The sequence below is a fragment of the Calliphora vicina genome, chromosome 4 (genome assembly GCF_958450345.1).
Source record: "Calliphora vicina chromosome 4, idCalVici1.1, whole genome shotgun sequence".
In the NCBI taxonomy this organism is placed as follows: Eukaryota; Metazoa; Arthropoda; class Insecta; order Diptera; family Calliphoridae; genus Calliphora; species Calliphora vicina.
The window spans coordinates 38,035,008-38,061,935 of NC_088783.1; the positions used below are offsets into that span (position 1 = coordinate 38,035,008).

Sequence of the window (26,928 nt, forward strand, 5' to 3'; positions counted from 1 at the left end):
CATCACATAAAACTAAGGAAAATAAATAATTCCTGTGAATTATCGCAAAATTTCCAAGGATTTCGGATTGAAAATTTTGCGGAATTCCCGCGAATTCTCATGAAGAACTCTAATGACCAAACACAAATACAAACTTGTCACTTGTTTCTTGAAATACTTATGTATGAATTTTGTGTCCATATTAAAACAAATTCCTAATATTTTCTTTTCAATTTTCTTTCAGCATGTCTCTAAAGCTCTTCATATTAGTGCTGACTGTAGCACTTTTTGTAACGATGCCCATAAAACCGGTACACAGCTCGGCTGTTCTAATATCCGATATAACAATGACGGTGATGGTGGAACTATCCTCACGCTATCCATTCTGTAAAATGCATACAGATCGGTTAGTATAACGAAAAAAACTAAATTAATCACACAAAACTATTAAAACTTTAAAAATTCTTTCTCAGAGGTGATATACAGCGCATGTTATTACAATCCGATCCCAGACGCATACGACAAGTACCACGAGAATCTGTAATGGAACTGGAGGAAGTATGTTTAAATTCAGGCTCCCATGGCACTGAGTTTCGAGGAGGTTTGGGTTTTATATATCCGGGAACTAAATGGTGTGGACCGGGTGAGTTTAAGAAAATTAAATGTTATATTTTAAATTTTAATTATAAATTAATTAAAAAAGGCACCGCTGCTACCGATTACAATGACTTGGGCTACCATGCTGATGAGGATAGGTGCTGTCGTGAACATGACAACTGTCCGAATGTCTTGAATGTGGGAGAATGTAGACGCGGTCTATGCAATACCGGCACTTTTACACGATCTCACTGTGATTGTGATGCTCGTTTAAGACGTTGTTTGCAGTCGCTAAATACGGGCAAGTTATTTATATAAATTCATATTTATTTATAAAGTAAATAATTTATTTCTTATATTTTTTATAGAAACTGCTAATACCTTGGGCGCCATATTTTACAATGTTGTACAGGTGACTTGCTTCCAAGAACGCAGTCCCTGTTCGGCCCATCAAAGGTATGAGAATTTCTTTTATAGAGCCAATCAATGTGACATTGAATACCGTTCAGCCGATTTATATATACCACCCAATGCCGGCAATCTCATACAGAAGATATTATCTCAACCCTACGGTTTTAGCAATCAATATTCTCCTCCGAATAACTATATAACAGGTCGTTCCCTAGCCGATGACAATCCGTTTTCCAATGTTAAACGTCGTGTGGGTGTAACTTTGGCTTCGGTGGGTTTGGCCGCTAAAAATTTATTTCGTGAAATTGTTCAAAGCCCTAGGGGGGTATGGAATACGTTAAATTCTCCTGTCAGCAGAGATCTGCCGGCAAATTCTAATTATTATAGAAGAAATTCTCAGCGACCACCACCACCGCAAAGTTATCAGTATCCCAGACCTTCATCTAGTTATCGATATAGATCGGCTGTAACGCCTAATAATTTTTGGCACTATTGAATCCATTTTTTCTTAAAACAAGACTGAATTATAATTTTAAACCTATCTGTCCATTTAGTTTAAGTATCGTATCTTAGTTATTGTAGTTTTTAAATTGAGTTGAATTGTCAGATTTTTACTATTAGAAAAATGTTAAGATATTTTCTTTAAAAAAGTAATTAAGATATATTTCTGGTAATACATTTTTTCAGCAGAGAAATATTATGATATTTTTTCCTATAAGAGAAATATTTAGATATATTCTATCAGAGCCACACACAGTTTTCTATTAGAAAAATTTTAAGACCTCTTTCATTAAAAAATTATTGAAATGAGCTCCATCATAAAAATGTGAAGACATTTTTTATAAAACAAAAATTGTCCAACTTCTTCTATTCAAAAGCTGACATTTAACTATTAGAAAAAACTGTTAAGATATTTCTATTAAAATAACTATTAAAACATTTTTCTATTTCAAACACTATTAAGATATTTTTTGTTAGACAAAATGTTAAGTCATCTTTATATTAGAAAACTGTTGAGTAATTTTTCTGCCAGAGAAACAATTTTAACACATTTTCTATTATAAAAACTGTTGACACATTTTTCTAATAGAAAAACTGTTAGACATTTTTCTATCTGTAAAACTTTCTATTAGAAAAACTGTAAGACAATTAATTAACTATTAGAAAAACATTTGAGACATTTTTCTATTAGCAGAACTGTTGGGACAATTTTCTATCAGATAAACTGTTGAGAAATGTTTCTATTAGCAATACTGTTGAATAACTGTTGAAGATAAACTGTTAAGAAATGTTTCTAGTATTAGCAAAACTGTTGAGACATTTTCTATTAGAAAACCTGTTGAGACATTTTTCTATCAGTAAAAAATACATTTTTCTATTAGAAAACCTGTTGAGACATCAGTAAAACTGTTAAGGCATTTTTATATTAGAAAAACTGTTAGGACATTTTTATATCAGTACAATGTTGGGTATTAGATAACAAAAATATGTCTAACTTTTTTAGAAATGTTTCTATAAGAAAAACTGTAAAGACAATTAACTATTAGAAAAACTGTATTAGATTATTAAGATATTTTTTGTTAGAAAAACTGTTGAGAAATATTTCTATCAGAAAAGCTATTGAGACATTTTTCAATCAGAAAATCTGCTGAGTCATTTTTCACAAAAACGATGAAACATTTTTCTGTTGAGATATTTTCTTATAAGAAAGACTGTGAGACATTTTTCTATCAGAAAAACTCTGAACACATTTTTCGATTAGAAAATCTCTTGTGACATTTTTTATCAAAATAGATTGATATATTTTTCTATTTGAAAAACTGTTGAGTCATTATTTACCAGCAAAATGTTAAGACATTTTTATATTAGAAAAACACTTGAGCTAGTTTTCTATTAAAAAAAATGTTGAGACCTTTTCTTTTAGAAAAACTGTTGAGAAAAAATGTATCTTTTAAAATACCCGTGAAACATTTTGCTATTGTAGTAACTGTTGAGAAATTTCTGTATATAAAATATAGTAAAAATCTGATAATCCTTACTCTTAATTATTTATCTAGAGCATTCCTTTTCCTTGGTTGAAAATTTAGTTTATTATTGCCATATTATTATTTCCTTAGTTTTAATATTATTTTTTAAGTTCAATCCCCCCAGTATTTTAATTATAATTTGAAAAATAAAATTTAAAAAAAATCTACATTACTTCTTTTGTTTTATTTTTATTTGATTATTTTACATAAATGTTTTATTTAAATCCCTCGTGAATATTGATTTTACTTAGAATTTCTATCACTTTTAAGTAAATTTTATTTAGTTCTCTATAAATATAATAAATTACTTTTTGCAGAGCTGGCTACAATCAAACCGAACAGGAGCAAATCTGTGCCCAATGGCAATATCAACCATCCGAAAAATATGTACCCAGTGCCCCGGGTCGTACTTAAACGCAACAGAAACGTATCAAAACTTGAACACCGTATATAATTTTTCCAATGAAACAACGAATAAATTAAATTTATTTTCGAAAACAACGATATTCGGATAAATAGTTTTATATATTGTATAAAAATTAAAACAAATATTAAAAACTAATTATCGTTTAAAAATGAAACAAACTTAAACAACTAGTAGTGATATTTTTAGCTTGAGAAATTCTCTCCGATAATCTTCCTTGTCGACGATAAAGTGATACAAATCCTGAAAACGAAACTTAACCCGTCTAAAGATCTCATGTAAATTAACAAGTATTATTATTATTAATTATATTATTATTGTATTATGTAGTTTGTAGATGAATTGTTGACATATTCAAAAATTATTTACAAAAATAAAAAGCATTAAATAAAAAAAAGTTTAGAAAATTATAATATTTTTTTAATAATTAACATTTAATTAAAACAATCTATAATGTATTAATTAGTATGGTTTATTTAATATAATGTTTAATTAGTAAAAGGCCTACATAAGAGCGAAAGGCGGAACATTTTTTCGGCTTAGCTTTAACGCTGAAATGTCATACCTCTAAATAAGAGCGGGAACGCAACGTCAAACAATAAAAACAAGGCTATCAAAAAATAAATATAACAACCCGTGATTTGTAAATTAAAATTTTTTAAAAAATCAAAAAATATTAATGTTTAAAAAATGAGTTTCTTGCTTATTTGTTTCTCCTTTTTTGTTGTTTGTTTGTTTGTTTGTTTTGCTTTAAGTTAAATTTGGCCTAAAAATACCGCCATCAGCAAATCTGGCTTACGCCCTTTAAGAGTCTCCTCCAGGAATTACCACATCGACCTATACCTTCGTATAGGAAGTCGGAATTCTCGAACTCAACTCCTGAGTTTTATGGTCTCCACCAAAATCCAATATGAGTTTTGTTTGGTACTCCACCAGTGTTCCAAATTGAGTTTTGTTTGGTACTCCACCACGACAAATTATAGGTTATAAATTATAACCAAAACGAATGCATGTGGTTAATGTGAAAACTTCGAAGAACCGTAACGCGGTACAGTTAGACGACGCCAACCATCAACCAATGCGAGTGAAACGCAATCCCTCGAAGGCAGCGAAAAAAGGACGGCCTGATTGCCCTTAAACGATAATGGCAATGACGCGCGAGTTCTTCCTCCACCCAGAGCTGAATTACGAATGTTCTCCTTTTTTGTATGTATGTGTTTACATTATTGTGTTTTGCAACTAACTTCACAATTAAACGCGCTGTCAAAATCTGATTTTCCAATCGCAAAGCGTTGCCGCCACGTTGAGAATTTTTGACAACTTTTAATTATTTAGCTTTTTTTTATTTAGTTAGTTAGAGGTATGTATGCTTTGTATTTTAAATAGTACTTTGAGAGAGTTAATTAATTAATATTAATACAGACTATCGCTAGTGAAGTGCTGATTCCTTTTCCCCTCTTTCAGAAAAGAGGGGTGGGGGTTTATTGCCAATTTTTTTAAAATGCTTATTTTAGCAACAGGGCTATCTATAAACACAAAGTTTTATGAAGTTAGATCCCTTGGAAATAATTTTTGACTCAAAATTGGCTTTTGGACATATAGTGCAAAGTTAAGAAATAACAACATTTAAAGATTGTTGAATTTTTCGTATAAAAATTAATCAGCATTTATTTACAGATTTTTTTTAATTTTTCATACAGAATACAGAATTTTGGAATGAAATAATAAAAGTTTATTTTCTCAATAAAAAAGACCGCCTATTTAAAACATTATAGACGATTGAAGATTTTTCGACTTTTTCCTATAAAAAGTAGATGTTGGAATAAAATTTAAGTGATCACAGATTGAGTTCATTTTCTCAATATGTACATTGAATTCAAAAGCTAACTAAATAATTTTATTTATACTAATAAAATCTCCAAAGGAAAGAGCATTTCCAATGAGATTTACTTACCCATTCCTACAAACTCTTCATTTTAATATGGTTTTTGTCATTTGGTTTTACAAAAAATTACAACCCAAAAAAGCAACTTTATTCGAACAATAAATATTTTTTTATTAATTTAACACCTTCAACTTAACTATATAGCTGATACCTTAACCATACGCAAATTAGTGGTATAGCAGTGATATGGGTAAAACGGTAATAGTAAAATAACAAAAAATTACTAGCGAATTCAACAACCACATAACGAAGTAAAAACTAAAAAAGTCACAGCATACTTTTAGGATGACAAATTTGCAATGACCTTGAAAAATTTGACATAACGGTACTTGTGGTGAATTTCTTAAATTTCACCACTATTTTTTTTATTCACCACGATTTTTCTCACCACTGTTTTTTTATTCACCACGAATTTTTTTTACACCACAAAAAAAAAAATTTTTTTCTCTATTTTTTTTGTTTTTTTCTGTTTGTTTGTTTTTTTTTTTTGTCGTCGTCTGTCTGTATGTCGGTCGTCCTTTTTTTTTCTTCTTTCTCTTTTTTCCTTCTTCGTCGTCGTCCGTCGTCTTCTCTCCTCTCTCTCCTCTCTCTCTTCTTTCTCTTTCTTTTTTCCTGCGACGACGTCGTCGCCCTTGTCTGTCGTCATCCGTCGTCTTCTCTGTCCGTCCGTCGTCTGCTTGCTGCTTTCTTTTTTTTAAATACAAAACCCGGTTCGTGGTATTTATTCGAATTTTTTAAAAAAAAAGAATACGGGAATTTTATCGCCTAAAAAAAAAGCTTTTTTTAAAAAAGCTTTTTTTCCAATTTTAAAAAAAAGCTTTTTTTCCAATTTTAAATAAAAGCTTTTTCCAATTTTAAAAAAAGCTTTTTTTTAGGCGAAAAATCATCTCCTCGTCGTTATTTTTCAAATTTTTTTTACTTTTTTGTTTCAATCTCATTCGTTCCAACTACTACTACTCCGAAAGAAAAAAACGTATTGTGTGTGTTTTGTTTGTTTTTTGTGTTTTTGCTTTTTTTTGTTTCGCTTGTTTTTTGTTTTTTTTTAGCTTTTTTTCAAACATTTTTTTTACAAGAAAAAATAATAAAAAAAATATTTATTTATTTATTTATTTATTTATTATCTTTTCCTCTTTATTTAAAAATTATTTTTTTTTATTGAATTTTTTTTCACAATAAAAAAAAAATATTTTTTTTAATTTTTAAAACAAAAAAAAAATTTTTGGAAAAAAATTTTTTTTTTCTGTTAAAATTAATTACAAATAAAAAAAACAAAAAAAATCTTTTGAAAAAATTTTATTTGAAAAAAAACATTTTTTTTGAAAAAAAAACCCCAAAAAATTGTGAAAAAAATAATTTTTTTTAAAACTTTTTTCTCTCTAAATTTAGAGAAAAAATTTCCAAATATTATATATAATTTTTTTATCGAGAGATCACTGAAGAAGAAAAAATAATATAAAAAAAATTGCCATCACCAATTGCCAGGCGGTAACCCTGCCTGGAATAATTCTCCATGCAGACTCTCTTTCTTTCTCTCTTCTCTCACATTATGCTTCGTTTCATATCTCAGTTTGTTTCCATACTTCTCATTCCGACAATATAGTGTTGCTGTGTGTGTGCACACAACTTTCCTCCGAACCAAATTGAATGAAGAATGCAAAATCAAAAAACCAAATACACAAACAAACACATAAATAAGAAACAATTTTTTATCTCTGTTTGTTGTTGCGCCGTGTATGAGAATGAATGGAAAAAGTACATCTACAAAATATTTCAGTTTTCAATGAGCATTCGGGCGGTATTAAACGAAATAACGGAAACTTTGTAAAACGTTACAACTAATTACTCGAGAAGTATACGTTGATTTCTAAAATACACTACAATTGTTTGTATTTTGTTGCTTTTTTACATAATAATAAATCTAACTAATACGACAACGACGAGTATTATTATCTCGGTATACTAAAATTATTTTCCAAACTGATTACAACAAATAATATCAACCGTATTTATTGTTTGTGTATCGTAGTACGACGACGTTGCCTGTGGTGACATTCAACAAATATAACAACAACGACAACAAATAAAAAAAAAATAATAAAAAACCACAGCAACAATTACCGGGAAATGTAGACAACAACAAAATATACAAAAAAAAATTAAACTAAATAAATGTGAAAAGTGAGTGGATTTGTATGGAAAGAGAAGTAAAGTGAAAAAGGGTTTCTTTTTTATAATAATAATAATGAATAAATAATTAGTTGAAATATCAAATTTGTCTGTCTATAGGTATAAAACAAATATTTGCGGTAAATTTTATATACCTATTATTGTTTTTGGTATGAAGAAAATAATAATAATAATAAAGTGAAATTGTTTATCTATCTTTCTATCTAAAACACATAAAACGCAAAAAATATTAGCCAAACAGCAATAATAATAAAAACACATTCGAATGTATTAAAACAAATAAATATTTTTAGTTGTTTATTTAATGAAAAGAAGAAAAAAACAGAAATGTAATCAAATTAGTGGTGATATGATGGAAAAATTTGTGCTTTGCTAAATTTTTGTAAATAAAGTGAATATAAATTTTAGATACAATTTAATAGACAGACAGTTTATTTACACTGTAACGTATACATACAACACAAACAAAAATTTCGTTTTTTTTTTTGGAAAATTGCAAAAATTATCACCAGCAAGCAGCCAGCGAAAAATAAACCAGAAATTCCTTTAGAATTTGTAAAAAAGAAATAACCAAAAGATAACAAAACAAACATGACAGTCTACAAGTCAAGTTTACTTGAAAATTCTCTTCCAATTCTACAACAACAACTCGGTGACAGGGATAAAAAGTTGCAACAAAAGGATGGTACTTTTTTTTGGTATATTTGAATATTTGTTAGCACAATGGTGCAATGAAAACCAAAAAATAAATTTTAACATGGAAAGTAGCGTGCAAACATTAAATGTGAAGTATACATTTGAATAACCAAAAACAAATTATAGCGTAAAAATTAGCCAAAGATCTCTAATCCCGGGAATTTCCGGTACAAATTCTCGGGATTTTTAGTCGGGAATCCCGTGAATTAAAAACTCTATTTTTTCACAAAAAACATTGAAAAGTTTATTACAGTTTTTTGCTTATATCTCGGCAATAATAGACCGCTTATTATTATTTTTCGTATGAAAATTTAAAAAGTGAATTCATTATTTATAGAATTTATTTCTTATTGAGTCATTCTAATTTCTTTAAATTTGTTCTTCAAGCCCATAACAAAATAGCTTCAAAAATTTATTAAATGATTAAATTGTTCTTCAATTCAAATCTAGTACAAAAAGGCTTAAGACAATTTTTTTCAATTAATTTTGTAAATGATTTGATTTAACAAAAATTTTATATTAAAAGTTTGAATAAATTCTGTTATTAATTAACTTTAATATTAATTCAGTTTAAACAAAGTTTAAATGAATCTAAAAAATTATATATTATGAATGGATTTATGGAATGAAAAGCTGACATTCTTTAATTACGGATTAAGATTTTAGTGAATAAAGCTCAAATTTTATTAAATAATTCGAAGCCCGGATATTTAATAATTATAACACTAAGTTTTTATATGAAATTTGGCTATAATATTCCAAATTTACAGTACCATTATATGTTTCGGGAATAGCCGGTTACCCGGGAATGTAGAAAAAAATGTCTCGATTCCCGGTAATCTAAAAGGTCGGGAAATTAAAACCCGTAGTTAAAAGACATCTCTATACAGTCTAATAACCGATTACTTGTAAACAAACATTCCTTCAAAAACTCCAATTTATTACTTGATTTTGGTAAAATAACTACTTTCTAAAGTGCAATTTAAAATAAAGTTTAAAGTGACTACACTCTAGATTACTCGGAGACACTAAAGTGACAATTGGCTTCACGCTAAGTTAATAGGGACTTCAGTATACTTAAGCAAAGATAAAATAAACTGTATGAGAATTATATCAACACAATTGGTATAAAACCATTTTGTACGAATTACTCACATAAAAGTGCAGTAGGTATAATATAACCTTTTAATGTGACTACATTCTAGATTACTTAGAAACCCATAAGTGATATCTTCTCACTCACAAGTTAACTTGTAACGAAATATGAATTTATATTTCTCAATAATAGAGTGTTAAATAGATGATGTTTAAATTAGATCTTGGACAATAATGATTGATGATAACGCTCTTGGAGTGTAGAAAATTCATTATTTGGAAATTGTGTAGATTATATTTAATTTTTGAATTATTTATGAATTATTACATAGTAAAATTGAACTCAAGCCAGAATAAATCTGATTCTGATAGTATAACAAATTCTCTAAAATGTAAACTTATTCCAATAAGCATTTTTAATGGAATTCAAGTTGAAAGCAATAATAATTCAAGCCTTGAATTATATATATACTTTTCAAGTTTAAAATATAATTATATTTGCAGTCAAGTCAAATTCCAACAAAATGTTCAAGCGCTTGAATTTTTGGAACTTTGGGATTAAAATAAAATTTATAGTTTTCTCCCATACCAGATTGAGAATACATTTAATTACTATTAATTAGTTTTTTATTAAAATCCATTTAAATACTAGACCCATTTCTAAAAGCGAATATAAATTGAGCTGTACATCTTTAAAATTTAACACCTGTCTTCACTTTTTTAACTCCTTTCCCTATAAAAGAAACATAAAATTAAGTTACTAGGAAATGCCGGCTTAAATGTGACAACTATTTGCTCTTGGAAATCAAAAGCTTTCTTTCCACTACAATACTGTAATACCAAAAATATTGGAACTAACACATTAAGCACTAGATCTTTTAAACTTCAACATCTTTTCTCAGTCAACATCTTCAAGTTATTACGGAACTATTGCATAAGTGTATCAATTTCAATAGTGTATCAAAGTTCTCAATTTCAGGAGCTCATTTCTGTAGGAGATGTGTTCTTATTTTTTAAAAACTCTTTAAAATATTACGAAAATGTGATAGGTCAAATCAATAATGAATATTCTCTTGAAGCAATTCTGCAGGAGCGCAAACATCAAATTTCTTAATGCCGATGCAACACTGTCGAAAAAAAACGAATATAACGCACAATTACAATCTAAACATTCCCTAATTTATTTCCTTTCCAAACAAGTAACAGAATTAAAAAATTGTTTGGGATACAAAGAGTTAAATGTGACAATCAGCCATATACAGTTTTGACTAGAACTTCGGGAACTCAAATAATGAGTCATTTTACATTTGGGAGGCAATCAAGGATGCAAAAACCTCTTCCTTTAACGATTCCTAAAGAAGCAACAGAGGTTTTGATCCTACCCGAAAAAGTCAAGGGATTAGTTCTGCTAATCCTATTACTTTTTCACGAAAGCTTAATAAGTGACTGAAAGAGCATTGTGATTAACACTGCATCTACCACAAATTGATCGGTAGTTCTGATGAAAATTCCGATTGATTTCGTCCCGGATGTTGTGGCAATGATGGTGCTTTTGGAATGCAGAGTTATCGATCGTTAACAAAAGTTGTTACACTGGGTAGGAAATTAAGAGTTCTAACCTCTACAGCTTTTTCTTAACTGGTCTAAATGTCATAAAGGTAGACATTTAATCCATAAATTTTAACATAAATGACAGAAACATTTCAATGTTTTCATCCGAGTCCTACTCAGCTAACTGTTGTTAACTCGGCAACAGGAACTGTTACAATAACCAACAACCTTTCAAGGAAAAAGTCACTAACAAGTTCTGCAAAAATCCCTTCACTCTAGGAATACAAGTTGTTCTGCACTTTTGACATTTGTAATAATGCCATCGTATTTAATGATCAAAATGAACATTAAGTTAATATGGTCGACTACATGAATTATGTGGTTTAGCAATGATTACTGGAATTTCGCTGCGGAAAAGACCCGAATCCCACTCTGCCATTTATTGTTAACTCAGTGTCAGTTGTATTACCCAGGAAGTATTCCTCCTGGAAAGTGGATCTATTACAATAACAACAACCTCTCAAGGAACAGATCAGTGTCAGTGTTCAGTGACAGATCACTTCAATTTAATTCAAACGGTCGACTACATGAATTAGGTGATCTGATACTTCCAATAAGACTAAATTTATTATTAAATGATTTTTGAAGCAATTCGGTTGCCAAACTATTTTGACTGTTATATTTTTAAGTCCCTAAAAGTACTTTTTCTTCCATTTCCTCAATATTTTTATTTCGCAATCCTGTTCTTTGTTATTTACATTTTATATGGATGTTATTATTATTTTTTCTTTACTTAAGGCAAAAATCCAGTTTTTTTAATTTAAGTTCCGATTTCTCTTTTCTTCGCTTAATTACAAAAGAGCGAAAGAGAGAGAGTGGGTATACGAGTGTCTGATGTTTTTCCAACACCCATTTTTCATTGTGTATAATAAAATCTCATATATACATGATTTGTTGCTTATCACAGAATTACCGAAATGTCACGATTCATGTACATTTCACACACGTACATAGCGAGACAACAACTCTCATAAATATGTTTAGTTGGCATCCTTATCGTTTGTTGTTATTATTATTTTGTGTATTCACATCAAATATTGTTGTAGTACCAAAAAATACTACAGAAAAATTAAGCAAAACAAAACATATTAATAACAACAACCTGTGATTAAACTAAACACTAGAAATATTTTAAATCATATTTATACTCCTCTTTGTCTAGTTTGCAGTGTTTATTAGTAGTGATCTTTTTTGTGTTTAATGATCTATTTTAAATGTATGCTCTTAATCGTTTTCAAATATCAATTGTTTCCTCCTCTCCCTTTTCTAAAATGACCTTATGTTGCTCGATTTTTACTAGCTTTTTTCTCTATGTTTACTTATTTTCTTTTGCAAATATTTAACAAAATAGTGAGAGTTTTTATCTTTCTTTCAAGTAGTTGTTGTGTTTTTGTGTAAAAAAAGAACCTTGTATTTGATCGCTGTACAAAGTGCGGTTTTGATAGTGGTTTTTTTATTACTAATAGACTGTTTCTTCTTCTTCTACTCTTCCCTGTATCGTTATTGTTCCCCGCTGTTTTGTTATTTTTTTTATTTTCTTTCATTATACGAATTATATATTTGATAATTTTCTATAATCGGTGTGAATCATCTTTGTATGAAAACAGCAACAAAATATGAAATTAATTAAAAAACAGTAACAATAAATAAATACAAGTAAAGAAGAGAGAAAACGATCGTTATTTTTAAATATTAGTGTGTTTTTGCTTTTTTAAATTAATCAATTTTACGCTGTGGTTTAATTGAAAAAATATTTGTTTTATATTTTTCGAATGTATTTTCGGTTAGATTTATCGACATGAACGGAACGAATCTGAAAATGTTTAGAAAATTATTTTTTTCAGTCGAGTTTAAAATGAAATATTGAAATATTTTTCATGAGGTGAAAAAACACTTTTACAGGAATTGAGACTGAATCGTTGCCTTAACAATTTAAGACAATTTTTCTCTACTTTTATATATGTATGTAGTGCCATTTAAGCTGAAGTCTTAATGCTCCCAATATCTCAAAATAACTGTCACTGATCAATTGGTTTCTTTGATCAGCTTGGATATTTCACATTGGTTAGGAAAATTCTTTGTTTTTGGTAAGCATACAAAGAGACTGGCTCCCATCTTCAACAGTTTTTGCAGAAGTTCTTACAAAAGCTATATTCTTACAAACTGTATCAGACAAAATTATGTATGACCCACCTATTTACATAAGGAATATGTATTGTCAAAAAACATTTAAAAGTTTCTCAGGTTTTCCTTATTTATCCAAAGAGTTCTGGTAAATGAATGTTGGAGTAATCTTTACACTTTTCTCCAAAGAGTTCCGACAAATAGAATGTACAAATTGTTCGATTTAAGTTCCTCTAATGGAACGGTGTTAAAACGTCTTGATTTTTTATAATAAGAAACTATCTTTTGGATGATTTGGTTTGGAAGATCTATACAGTCATCTGATATTTGCATACTTTAGATATCAATTGTTGTACAGTTCAAGGTTTCCTCAACTATCATTGAATGTTTCAACATTTCTTTGGATTAATTGAATATAACTATTTAATTGAATCGTCTGTGTTAACTTTGAATTTAAGTAGATTGTCAGGCAGCACTGAGGGCTTTGAAATGCCATATCGTACACTCTAGAAGCTCTAGAAGCATTAATGGAACTATACACAATCAGATTGTATTGGGTACCAGAACACTGTAACATACAGGGGAATGAGATAGCAGATGAACTGGCCAGACAGCATTCGGATCTGGACTATATTAGTAGGGACGGGGAAGTTAAACCTCCTATATGCCACTATTATAGGTTGATCTTTGAAAGTTTCCGGGACTCTACGAACCAATCCTGGTATAGTAGGACGGATTGCAGGATGTCCAGGGCTATTTGGAAAAAGTTGCGTGCTTAGATAACTAGAACACTAATTGAGTTGGAGAGGAAAAGTCTCAGGTCTTTAGTAGGAGTGGAGCCTTCATAGGTAAATGGGATATGGGCGTACAGGACTTCTGTAGGTTGTGCGAGGATATTGAGGAACTAGAAACAGTGAAACATAATCTGTGTAGCAGTTCTAGACTACAGGGTCTCAGACAAAAATGGCTAGGGGAAAGGTTCCATGAAGAACTGGGGGATATAGCTAGATATGATCTAGGAAATCTACTAGGCTTTATCAGGGGAATAGGCTGGCTATTTTTAGGTAACGGGACTATGTGAATCCCAGTATATACGTATGTATATCCTGTTCTTCTCTTTCTTATTTTTTCTTTGAAGTGGGATTTTCCCTCCATTTTCATTTCTTCTCTTCACACCGAGTTATATTTCTTAAGGCTATCACAATGGATCGTATGGGTCTCCGAGAGGAAATGTACCTCTATAGTACACACCCCATCAAATATATCTATCTAACTTTGAATAAGAATCTTAAATGAGCCATTTACTGCAATCTCATACTTGAAGATGCTCGTAGGAGACAAATAAATTCCTATTCATGAACGTCATGTGTTCAGTGTCCTCAAGATACACGTTCAGTGGATTTATTGGATTTACTTTATAAATCGCATTCAAAAGTGATTAAGTACTATTTAAAATTAAACATATTTATTAGAATATTGTTAAATAATTGAATAATTCGGATTTTGGTACAATTGGATACAGATTACAAATTACCCATTTTTCTTTATTTAATTTCGTTCAATATGGAAAATCTCATTGATAATCCAAATACAATTCGAACAAAATCACAAATTGGCACATTTGGAATTTAGTAAATCCACAGCCTGAAAGGATCATCTTCGCCTGAAGGAAATATCTACGAGATATTGTTAGAAAACGTACGATCAGATGTAAACAAGTTTGCTACGAAATTGTTTGTCAATAGTTTTCGTCGAATTATATAAAAATTATTGTTTATTTTCTCGAATGTTTTAGACAGACCTCAATTTGTAACTAAAATTTTGTTATAAATTACTGAATGTAGAAATTACTGACTCCTATCCCAAATTCGTAATGGCAACTCTATACTTAAAATTGTGTAAATAATATTTTTGATCGATCGAACAGCCAACCTACTTGCAACTTCCAAGTTGCAAACGAACTTGCAAAGAAGACGGAGAAATACAAAACAACAAAAATTATGTTGCTTTTTTCAATGGCAAAAACCTCAACCGGGGATGGGAAAATTGATGCGATCGCACATTTTAAACACAATTTGGAAAGGTATCATAATATTCCCGTCAGTCTATTAATACCTATCAAATAATATTTTCGGAATTTGTTTGAAATTTCATTAAAATATTTTACACGATTAGTAAACCAAGTTTTGCCAATCTGCAGATTGGCTTACAATATAGAACTTTTTGGAGCAAGTCTCTTGCGTTTGTTGATGCGAGAGGTAATGTCGGGTTAAGGATAAGAAAATTTTGCATGCTGTTTTGTTGTTGGGCAAGAGACTTGCGCAACTAAATTGCCTAGTGTGAAAGGGGTCTAAGGAATATTAATTATAAAATTAAAATGTTTATTCAAAAATATTTAAAAAAAAATAAAGGCATTTCTTTAAAATTTCGTTTTGTATTTTTATAGTTAATAGAAAAATAAAAATTCTAATTTTGTCACCATCAGATTTTAAAAAAGTACCTTTTGTCATACCAAACTAACAAAATTAAGTTTTCCAACTCTGACCTCAAACCAGATTCCCATCCAACCAAGCAACAACTGAAAAACCAAACAAAACAGTTTTAAAACGCGAACATAAAGAGAAACACGATCGAGCGAACGAAACGGAAACTTGAAATATTACAAAAACAACAACAACAACAAAATAAGAGAAAAACAACAACATAAAAACTGCACACAAAAAATAACATTCCATTACATTGACGAATTAAAAAAAAATAAAAAGTGAAGTTTTTACAGATTTCCATTAAAAAATGCCTAAAATAAAAAATATTAATGAATAAAATATTGAAATAATTATAGTAAATAAATCGAAAAAGGAATTTCTGTTTAAAGTTAACTTATATTTGAAGATTTTCCCTGATTAATGCAGCAAACAAGTGATAATTTTTGAAATTTTATTAAGTGTTTTTTTTATTATTGATTTTTTTTTATATGTTCAGTTTGTTTTAATTTGTATCTTTTTTTGTATTTTTTAGGTTGTATTTAATTTGTTTAAAATAAATATAAAGAAATTTGCCCAACCAGAATAATTGCAAAAAAGTATTAAGAATTTCATACAGAAAAGTGAGAATAAAAAGAAATTTTTGTGTGTAAAAAAAAGTTTCCTTCAAATCTTGTGATAGTGTGTGAAAAATATTGAAGAAACACACAACAACAACAAAAAAACAAGTTACAAGTTGTGCTGAGCTGTGTGTTTTTTTTTAAAGTGCGAGTGCGCAAATGTCATATTCGATCTTCAATAACAACTTGCAAAAGAGAGAAAGAGATAGAATGTGAGTGCCAAAGTAATACACAAGTGTATAACAACACGGTGAAAAACAGCAAAAACAATAAATAACAAAACGAAATTAGAAATAAAGTGAAGTAAATATTAAACAAAAAAAAAACATTAAAGAAGAGAAAACAAAAGGTGCAACTAGTAAAGGCATAGGCAAAACAACAACTACACCATAACAGTAATAAAGGGAAACAAACCACAACTAATACACCAAAATCATAAAAAATAAATAAAAGAAGTTTAAAAATACCATTTATTTTGTATTTCAAAGTGCAATGGAATTTCAAATCCAACCCAGCAGCAACAATAATAGCCACTACGACAACAACAAAACAAAAGCAAAAGACTAATAAAAAGCAAAAACACTTCAACAAATAATAAGAACAAGCAGCAAATCACCACAAAATATTTGCAACAACAAAAACTATAAAAAAAATTCCACAACAAAACAGGCAACAAACAATATTGTGCAAAAATTTTAAAAGAAAAACAAGAAATAAATAATTGCTACAATCAATAACTTCCTACAAAATGAGTTAAATTTCGTAAAGTTTAAAGATTTTCTTAATTTTTCTTTTAATTTATTATTATTTCTTTTGTTTGTTTTGCTTTACATTATTTGTTTAATTTACACCAGTTTTTGTTTACGGTTTACACTTACAAAAACAATACAAAATAACGCAACAAATTTTGCATCCAAAAAGAAAAACACCCCACTTGCCATTTTTATATCTTTTCCTTTTTCTTTCTCTTTCTTATTGTCTTTCTGTCTGACGCTCTGAAACTTCTTTATCAACAAAATTATTCTTCTTCGTCCATCCACAAAAAATTATGAAGAATAATCAAAAGTCCTCGAATAATAATAACAATAATAACAACAATTTAAATTATCTGAATAATAAAAACTCTTTAACCACTACGGCCGGTCATAAGCTCTCGAAATCCGCTTCGTCGCCCGCCAACAACAACAACATCAACAATAATAATAATAACAACATTAACGCAGGCCAAAATTTAAAGAAAGGTCTGAAAAGTAAATCGAAATCCCATCGTTTGGTCGGCCGCTCGAGTAGTAGTAATAATAATAATAACAACAACAGCGGAGGCGGCGGCCTTGGCAAAAAGATGGGCGGCGGCGTCAAAGATGCCCGTCGCGGTTTGGAGCCGCTCGAATTTGAGGAGTGTATTGTTGATAGTCCAGAGTTTCGGGATAATTTAAATCGTCATGAGAAGGAATTGGATCACACTAGTCATCAGATTAAGAGAATTATTAAGGAGGTTAAGGATTTAATGAGTGCTGCAAAAGGTAAGTTGAACGAAATATTTATTTATACATATTTATATCTTAAAAGAAAGGTTTTGAAATTATGATTATTTGGGAAAACATGAATTTAGAAAGTTTTAATCATTATGTACGAAAATAAAATAGAATGTGCAATGGAAAAATGTTAATGTTTTCTGGAAAAGGGACGCACAGTCCCAAAAATAAAAAAAAATGCCATTGATGGGAACAAAGCAAAGGAGGAGCCGCAGAACAAAAAGTTACTTTTTCGAATTTTTTTACAAATTGATTTTTTTGGTATTTTATAATATTTGGGTTGAAATCTTCTAGAAAAAATCAATTTCCCAAAATTTTTAAATTTTCAAAAAAGTTCTGCGGCTCTTCATATATGGGAACAAAGCACAGTGGTCGGCCGTGAGAAACTGTGTGAAACATACATAAGTTTGTCATTCCGATTGTAACTTCCATATTTGTCATTTGTCATTATCCATGGATCTGTCGAAATCAACTTTATAAATATATGCCCCTATATACTAGACGATAGTGTGCTGGGCTATCAATCTGGATGTTGCGGGTTCGGTTCGGTTTAAGAACAATCGACCTTTTGTTGAAAAAAGTAGAAATCGACATTTAGGTCGGAAAAACTGGATACATTTCATTTTCATTGCTAAACATTACAAAAGGCGCATAAATGTAGAAACCATGTATTTTTTACAAGATATGTTAAAAAGTGAAAAAAGTAGATTTAAATTAAAAAATTTGAAATGTCAACTTTTTAAAAATCGAAAAAAGTCGAAAGGTAAACTTTTTGCTTCAACTATAGAAGCCTGTAGATTAATATGTAAAACGCTTCGCAATATGCGTTTATTAAGAAAATATACACATATAATATACTTCGGGTATAGTCCTGGTTCGGCTGCTATTTAAAATCGCTTAAATTAGCTTTCACCCAACATTCCAGTAATAGTATCTTTTTCGATATGGAACCATTCCTTGCCCTGAAAAACAGCCCCACACGATAATATTGTCAGCTTCAAACTTGACAGTCTTACCACCATTTTCTCAATCTCTGGTTATTTTTATCGTGACGATAAACTGACAGTTCTCATACAAACAAATGTCAATTGGAGGTTTATCGTTACGAAAAACGATAACCAGATATTGAGAAAATGGGGGTTATTTGTGTACTCGGGGTATACTATATTTTCCATCGGCCTTTCCCGCCTCTTAAATCGTATTCCTTTCACTGCATCTTAAATCGTATTTAGATTCATCCGAAAAGAGAACTGTATTACATTTCTGCCTCGGAACAGCTTAAAAATTGTATACGAGCACTACGGTTTTCTAGAAATAATAGGCTTTTTCGCATGGCGATAGCTAACAGTTCCAGAACTAATTTCCAATTTTAGATTATTGATAATCGCCCTAGGAGAAATTTTTGATTTTTTAAATTATTTCGCTATTAAATTACCTTGTCTTGGAGCAGTAGGAAGGCTTTCTAAAGTCTTCAGAAGACTTTGTAAAGTCTTCCTACCAAATATTGATTTGTATGCCCTTCACCATGCAAGGGCATAAAAGGGCAAGGGTATGTCATTCCGTTTGTAATTTCTACATTTTTCATTTCAACATCATACATCAATATATTCGCTATAGCACCGGTTCGGTAGCAATTAAAATCGAGGCTGATATATAAAGTAAAAGCAGGACAACCTCGATTTTTGACCTATTTTTGTAAGTCGGACCTGCAATGGGTCAAAATCGGGAAAAATATTAGCCGAATTTTTTCACCAAAAAATTTTTTTTTTCATACTATTTTTTTCATTAACAAATTTTAAAGAAATTAAAAAAAAAAATTTGAAAAAAATATTCAAAAAGAAATTTTGAAAAAAAATCCATTTTTTAAATTTACCGAAGAATTTTTTTTTTTAATTTTTTAATAAGATTCGGCATAGCTCTCTTACTTATATTATTTTTGTTTTAATCTTCTTTCTTTTAGAAGTTTAAAAGTTTCCATTATTTTGTCATGCTAAGAAGTATAACCAAAATTTATAAATGTATTTTTGTTAAAGTTCAATGCTTAAAATCACTGAAATTTAGAATATTTTATTAGAAAACCTAATAAATCTAGTTATCTTCGAAATATACATATAGATTTGTTAAAAGTTCAGGTTCTTGAATACTGAAATTATGGAATATAGTTTTCAAAAAAAATTTCCATTGTATATTGTTTTTTAAGAGAAAACTTATGCGAAGTCGCTTTTCAACATACTTAATACGGAGGTGAAAACTCTTTCGCACTCAGAAAGATTTTTTTTCGACACTGATTTTCGATAATCTCTGGTAGCTGTAAAATTTAAAAATCTATGACATAAAGACAGGCTTTCGAATAGATATTAAAACATTTGAGATCGTTTAATTAATTTAGAAGATATTTACGACAATTTTCCAACAAAAAAATTCTTATACTCAAATAAAATTTAACTACATACTGAGATGTTTACTTAAAAAATATCTTTATTTAAATTCTGATTTCCATACAGTACAAAATAAATATTTATGTTACAAATATTTATTTACACAACTGTTTCAAGAGCACTTTAAATTGCATCTTATTCACAAGATTTGTTTTACCAAGAGCCCTTGGACTACGCACACACAGAGTCAGTACCAGAGTCAAACAGTAAGTTGTACATTTATGGCCTTTTATCTTTCTGCAACCACACAATTAAGGGTTTTTCTAGGAGTAGATGAAGTCACAGCACATACAACAAAGGCTCACGTGACTCTGTGTTTCGATATTTTCAGAAAATAAACAGAAAAACAGACATGTATGTTTCATTGTTGTAGAGTTTTTTACATTTTTCTTGTATAATTAAATGAGATTGTTAATTAACAGCTGGTTTTTTGTTTTATTAATTTTCAATTGCTGCAAGATCAAGTGAACATAACATGGTGGTGTTCAGTGCTAATGTCAAGTCAAAATAGAGAGAAAGAGAGAGAAAAACTTGCCTGACTGTGAATCATTTGTCTTTTGTATTTTATGCGATTTTTTTTTCGAAAAATACCTGCAAAAACTATAATTTCAAGGGTCTTAACTCGTTGGTGCTTGGAAATTAATTTAATGTTTCTTTGTATATTTAACATTGACCCTTTAGAAGGTGGGAAAATATTAAAGTTTTTTTTTTAAATTTTCTTCATTGTCATTAAAATAATTTAGTTTTACAAACTTAAAGATTTCTCTATTAACTGGTAAATAAAATAATAAAAACAAAATGTAGGAAAAAAAAGATAAAAATTAAAATTCTTAAGAATTTATTTACAACAAAATATTCATAAATAAATGATTAGCCAGAAAAGAACATCATAAGTAACCAACAAAAACTACGCTTCTCTTGTTAATTAAGTAGAAAATATGAAACACCACGAAAATTTAGATAAGAAAATTATTTTTTACAAGTATTTAAATGTTGTACACACTAGCTTCTGAAGTACTAGTACGACAACGGGTTTGATGTACATACATATGTACTTGTTTAAGTTACACAGATACATTTTTTAACAAACTGAAAAATTGTATGGAAACAAAACAATTTATCTTAATTTAATGTTTTTTTTCGTTTTGTTTAATTTAGAAAAATATGTGTTCTAACGGTTGTAGAAAATTATAATTTTTTATCTGTTTTTGTATCAAGCAGCCATAAGTTGTAGTAGGAATATTTCTTTTTTTTAGAACCGAACAAAATAAGAAACTGAGATAAATATAAGAGGAATGTTTTCTTATCTTGGAAGATTCCTTAGGTTTCAAGTCTATGAACTTTGGTTTACACCCATGAAAATTATTATAGCATCGAGATTTCGTTCTCTCTAAATGCGACATTGAAATATTTGTGGTGTATAAAATGGTATTTTTCAGTAGTTTTTTCAAAAATAAACAGCACTTGTCTAAGGTTAATGAAACTTTTAGAAGATAAAGAATTTACATGGAAGATTTGTGATCTCATTTCATAGTTTTTATCACCTTGAGTGGCAAGGGTATATATAAGTTTGTGCGTCCGATTGTAATTTCTACATTTTTCATTTGCGATTCCACAAAGTATCTATATTCTGGATCGTTATAGATAGCGGAGTTCATATAGCCATATTCGCCTGTCTGTATGTTGAAATCAACTTTTCGTAGCTCCCAAATATTTTACATTCACGATTCATAAATCAGTATATCCGCTATAGACCCAGTTCGGTTGCTATTTAAATTCGAGGAAATCGGCCCACAAATGGCAGAGAAATAAAGAAAAGACCAGGACAACCTCGATTTTTGACCTATTTTTGATCTATATTTGGATTACTTAGTCATTAATATAGAAAATATGAATATATCCAAATAATATACATACATTGCAACGATGTAAAAAAAAATTACCTAAAAATATTCAATATTTTTATTTTAAAGTACAATTTGGTGAAGGGTATATAAGATTCGGCATAGCCGAGTACAGCTCTTACTTGTTTTTTTAAAGCGATTTTAGATTATTTTCTACGATGGAGATCATTTGCACACTACCAGCTGATACTCCAAAATATAAAAATCTCTGCGACCTTGGTATCTATCTGCATCACTTTTCAATCTTGATGGAAACGCTCTCCTTGTACTTCGCTATACGATTCAGGTCCTTGACTTTTTGAATTTCCCGCCTCTTAACCAAAAGGAAAACACTGCTCTTGTCAACAGGCATCTGTCAGTTGACTCCTGTCAAAATTTGAACAACATTTAGTTTGTTTTTAACAGTCATGGATAGCAGACTACAGCTTGACTTGAAGAGATTTTGAGATAAAAGTGAATTTCGTGAGCTCATTAAGCATTATTTTTTGGGGAAGAAAACCATCACTCAAACCGAAGCTAAGCTTGATACATACTATGGGAACTCTGCACCATCAATTTCAATGGTTAACAAGTGGTTTACTGAAGATGCCGAACATATTGGACGATCAGTTGAATAAAAAAAATGCAAGATATGGTAATGGCCGATCATAGATTGAAAGTGCGAGAGATTGTGGATGTTTCCATGTAAAAAATCCAAGAATTAGTCTATAAATTGCTTCATCATACGCCCTATTATCGGGATTTAGGCTCGAGTGAATATTTCTTGTTTCCTAACCTCAATATTGCCTCCAACGATGAAATCGTGGAAGTTTCCATGCCAAAAATCCATGAATTAGGCTGCAAATTGCTCCATCATCCGTCCTATTCTCAGGATTTGGGCCCAAGTGACTATTTCTTCAAGAAATGGCTTGTCGGAAAGAGATTCCAACCTCGACAATGACCTCGACAAATCTTATTTTTTGGAAGGGATACAAAAATTGGAGAAATATTGAACATAGTTTATAGAGCTGAAAGGAGACTATGTTGATAAATAAGATAAATTTATCCAAAAACCAGTGTATCATAAAAAAAGTCACGCACTTATTAAATTTTTCGGGGACCATTGAAACTGGTGGAGACTGTACTTTTTTCGATGAATCCGAACACATCATTTGTAAGAGTGCTGAAGGGAAAAGACTGGACAATAAGTACAGAAATAAGAAGGAAAATTTGGAGTTGTCAACATTATGGTATGTGGCTCTTTTTCAGGCCAATGTATAAGTCAATTTCATATCAAAAAACATACTATGTATCCAATCTGTATCCAAATCCATTTTAAACGATGTTATGAATACGTTTAGGAAAATGTAACCCCAGTTTGGAGATTCCATAATAATGACTCCAAACAAAACTCTAGGGTCGCCAGATCTCAATTCCATATTGAAAGCTTCAACAGCGAGTGTCTTTTAACCTGTCCTCGTGTGAAGCATAGTATTGCTTCAATGTATCGTGGCTATGAAGCAAATTATTTGATTTAGAAATTTGAATTAAGAACTAATTCAATCGAACCCTCGCTTTAATTTTATTATTTCAAAAAAACTCTCTCAGGGAGTTTCAAAACTTTCTTGATAGATCTCTTCATTATACGCATAAAAAGGTTTTTCTTAATATTTAATAAATTATCAGAACATTATTCGTTACTCATTAATCGGGCTTCAGAATACTTTTCATATGCTATGCGAGTATAATAACATTAGCGGTATTCACAATGTAGAGTAGTTGGCCTAGTAAAAGAGCAGAAAAGCTATTTATTGACAAACATTTCAATTTCTAATGTATTTTTTTTTTTATTTTTTTACATTTTTTGATATACAGAAAAAGTATTTTTAGCAAATCCTGTGTTCGATACATCACAGAGTTTAAAGTCCCTGCGCCCGGTCGAAGACCTGCAATATAATAATTAACAGACAAAAATTCTGTAAATATAAACTGTTACTAGGCTGATTGATTTGTTTCCAAATTATTATGAAATGACTTTTTACCCTCGCCTCTTATGAACATTTTTCGACAAAAAAAAAACTATCAGGAAGTTTGCAAAACTTTCTTAAGTTTGTACTTTATATTGATATAGATTGTAAGTCTACGTAATGTTTTGCTGTTAAATAATATTGTAATTGTATAATATTTCCAAAAATGGTATACGATCTTGACAGACTTTTGTTTTGTAATGAGTTTTTTTTGATTAATCACTCCTTCCCCTTTCAGTATAAACCTTCATCAGAAATACAACTCTGTTATTGTTTTCTTTAGTTTATTTTGATTATTGCTGTTGTTGCTACTTTTTTTCTGTTTCTCTATTTGTGTGTGCATGTGAGTGTGTGTATGCAATCTTTTCCCGTAACTCAATGCCAACCACTTGTTTTGTTTTGTGTAATTTTTTTGCTATTGTTGTTGTAGTTAAATACTTGTTATTACAATATTGTTGTTGTTGATATTGTTATTATTATTAATGCTACCAACTGCAACTTAAATTGTATGCTAGCGTTGTTTTTGTTGTTATTATAAATTATAAAATACATCTTGTTATTGTTGCTATTGTTTTTGTACAATTTAAGCCACACGCAAATTGCAAATTGTTTTTTTTGATGTTTTTTGTATATTTAAGAACTACAACAAGTTATAGCTAAATAAGTGAGAAGTAACATGAAGAAATCTCTACAATTGAATGTTTATTTTGTTTTGTTGTTTTATTTAGTTGATGGGGAAATACAATTTGTGCTACTCAGCTACAAAGCGATAAGAAAGGGGGATTTTGGTGTTAAAGAAAACCACATAGGGATGGAGGAAGGGTTATTTTTGAGAACCTCTTAATAAAAATAGTTTTTTTTGTATCTTATACCTACCTATTTTATGTTATAAATACTTTAAAATGTTGTAAGAATTATCTTTGAATTCTTCAATTCAACTGATTGAATTAACATATTTGCATACTTCTTTTTTTTAAACATTAACTTCAACTCTAACTCTGACATTAATTTTATTTGTTATTTCTGACTCAGACTTTTAGACCAGTCATCCAAATGGTTGTTGTTCTTTTTAAGTCATGATTTTTTAATTTTATTTTTAGCTACTGGATTTTTGTTTTATTTTTATCACTGCTGATTTTTGTTCCACTTTATTTGATGGAAATGGTTTCGCTTGTTACTGGCTTGTTGGATTTTTTTTGTTGCTGCTTAAATAATTTATTGTTTTAATTTGTTTAAAATTTTGTGAATTTACAGACATGATTGAAAGAAACCTTTATTTTTTGGTTTTGCTAATTATAGTTAAATTATTTTGAAACAAATTGGATTTTGCCACAAAATTGTTTTCTTTAAACATAAATTTGGTTTTAGAATCTGTGCAAAACATTTTCAGGGTCAAAATTAAAAAATGATTTAAATAAAAATGCATAAGATCACTGGTTTAAGAAATGATTTATAACAATTTTACTCAAGTTGTGCTTTATTTGAAAGTTACTAGATCAGTGATCGACACAAAGAGAACAGGGAACAAGCTCTTTGGTTCTCTGTTATAATCTGATCAGGTATTGCTTGTGATTTTTGATTCATATTTTATAAGTTTTATGAACTTCGATTATGCCACTAGGATATGAGTGCCAATCAGTAGTGAACATGTATCCAATACTATGAAATTTGAAGTCGACAAAAGAAAATAAACAAAACTCTTGATCTCAATATCATAAAAATCGATTTGTTGAAAGTCATATACGGAAGCTTATGGCAGATTAACAGCAGATTTGTGCCAAATATTTAAAGGATATTCTGAACCAACATTTAAAAAACTAGTTATAGTTAATATGTTAACTGGACAAATAGAGCTGAAGTCTCTTTTGGTTCATATGGATATATCCAACGATGTGATCTTTAGAGCGTGGAATGAGAAGGACGAAATACCTTTAGCATTTAGTCCAGTTGTACATCGTTGCTATCTTAAAAATAAAAAGTGGCATGTCCAACAAACGTCCAAATGGTTCGAAGCTCCCAACTTCTTAATCATATTCAGAAGACCAAATCGTGAGTGACCAGCCTGAAGAGTTAATGTTTAGTTGTCATTGAAATAAATTCAGAAACTTCAAAACTTTCAATCGAATGTACTGATTTCGTTTATTTACATTTAAGAATCTGTCACTTTTGCCAGTTTGTCCTGCAATTATTCTTCGCCGAAGTTTGTTTTGGAATAATGTCTGAAATTGGCGATATTCTAACTGTCTGTATTGTGATTACAAAGCAGAGCTTCGAATATTCCCAATGTACCATTCTCATTACAACAAATTCTTTAGCTCAATTAAGAGCTTTTATTTGAATATAATTCATTCATTATGGAATTGATAATGAAATTTATTCATAATAAAATTTATTCAACCTTTGAATGAATAAATTTTTGTTAATTCAAATATAATGCAAATTGAATGAAAATATTTCTTCATTTAGTTTTCTTTTTGTTATGATTTGAAAATTAAATTAAGAATAAATTCTTTTAAACCGTTGTTACAAAGTTAACACATCAACAAAGATAATTCTCAAAAATTTCCAATAAATTCTTATTTTTTTGTTATGAATTTGGAGAACCTGGTTGGGAGGTGTTGAGAAATTTGCAATTGCAAAGTGCTAATTGATTTAATGTGAGCTTCATTTATTTTCCATACAGCTAATTCTCACTTTGTTTCTTTATTTTATTTATTACTTTCATTCATTATTGTGTTGTCTTCAATTCAATTCAGTTTTTATTAGATCTACAGATCGATTTGCTAACTAATTCGCATATACAAATGTATAACTTATGATAAGATTGCGATTTATTTCCATCATTG

The 26,928-nt window shown here is 29.6% G+C and overlaps 2 protein-coding genes across 5 annotated transcripts in view; both read left to right on the forward strand.

The window, feature by feature from the left end:
* Nucleotides 1–224: 224 nt before the first annotated feature.
* Nucleotides 225–1,623, forward strand: LOC135957841 (uncharacterized). The gene is made up of 4 exons (XM_065508648.1): nucleotides 225–385; nucleotides 453–622; nucleotides 683–877; nucleotides 945–1,623. The coding sequence occupies exons 1-4, from the start codon at nucleotides 225–227 to the stop codon at nucleotides 1,481–1,483; spliced, it is 1,065 nt and encodes a 354-aa protein (XP_065364720.1). The 3' UTR covers nucleotides 1,484–1,623.
* A 5,536-nt stretch (nucleotides 1,624–7,159) lies between these two features.
* The window catches only part of Graf (GTPase regulator associated with FAK), a 223,747-nt gene continuing 203,978 nt past the window's right edge, over nucleotides 7,160–26,928 (forward strand). For 2 of the 4 annotated variants that reach the window (XM_065510207.1, XM_065510210.1), the window contains exons 1-2: nucleotides 7,160–7,561; nucleotides 16,115–17,722. In XM_065510207.1, the coding sequence (XP_065366279.1) occupies nucleotides 17,248–17,722 (475 nt within the window). In that variant the 5' untranslated portion in view covers nucleotides 7,160–7,561; nucleotides 16,115–17,247. Of the gene's footprint in view, nucleotides 7,588–15,614; nucleotides 16,016–16,114; nucleotides 17,723–26,928 lie in introns of those variants that run through there. The other 2 variants (XM_065510208.1, XM_065510209.1) reach the window with 2 other exon arrangements.

What these genes read in the sequence shown, in the direction of transcription:
- LOC135957841 (XM_065508648.1), top strand. Translation starts at nt 225, where the DNA reads ATGTCTCTAAAGCTCTTCATATTAGTGCTGACTGTAGCACTTTTTGTA. An exon ending in AACTAAATGGTGTGGACCGG is followed by an intron (nt 623 to 682) that starts GTGAGTTTAAGA and finishes TAATTAAAAAAG; the next exon opens with GCACCGCTGCTACCGATTAC. An exon ending in TTTGCAGTCGCTAAATACGG is followed by an intron (nt 878 to 944) that starts GCAAGTTATTTA and finishes TATTTTTTATAG; the next exon opens with AAACTGCTAATACCTTGGGC.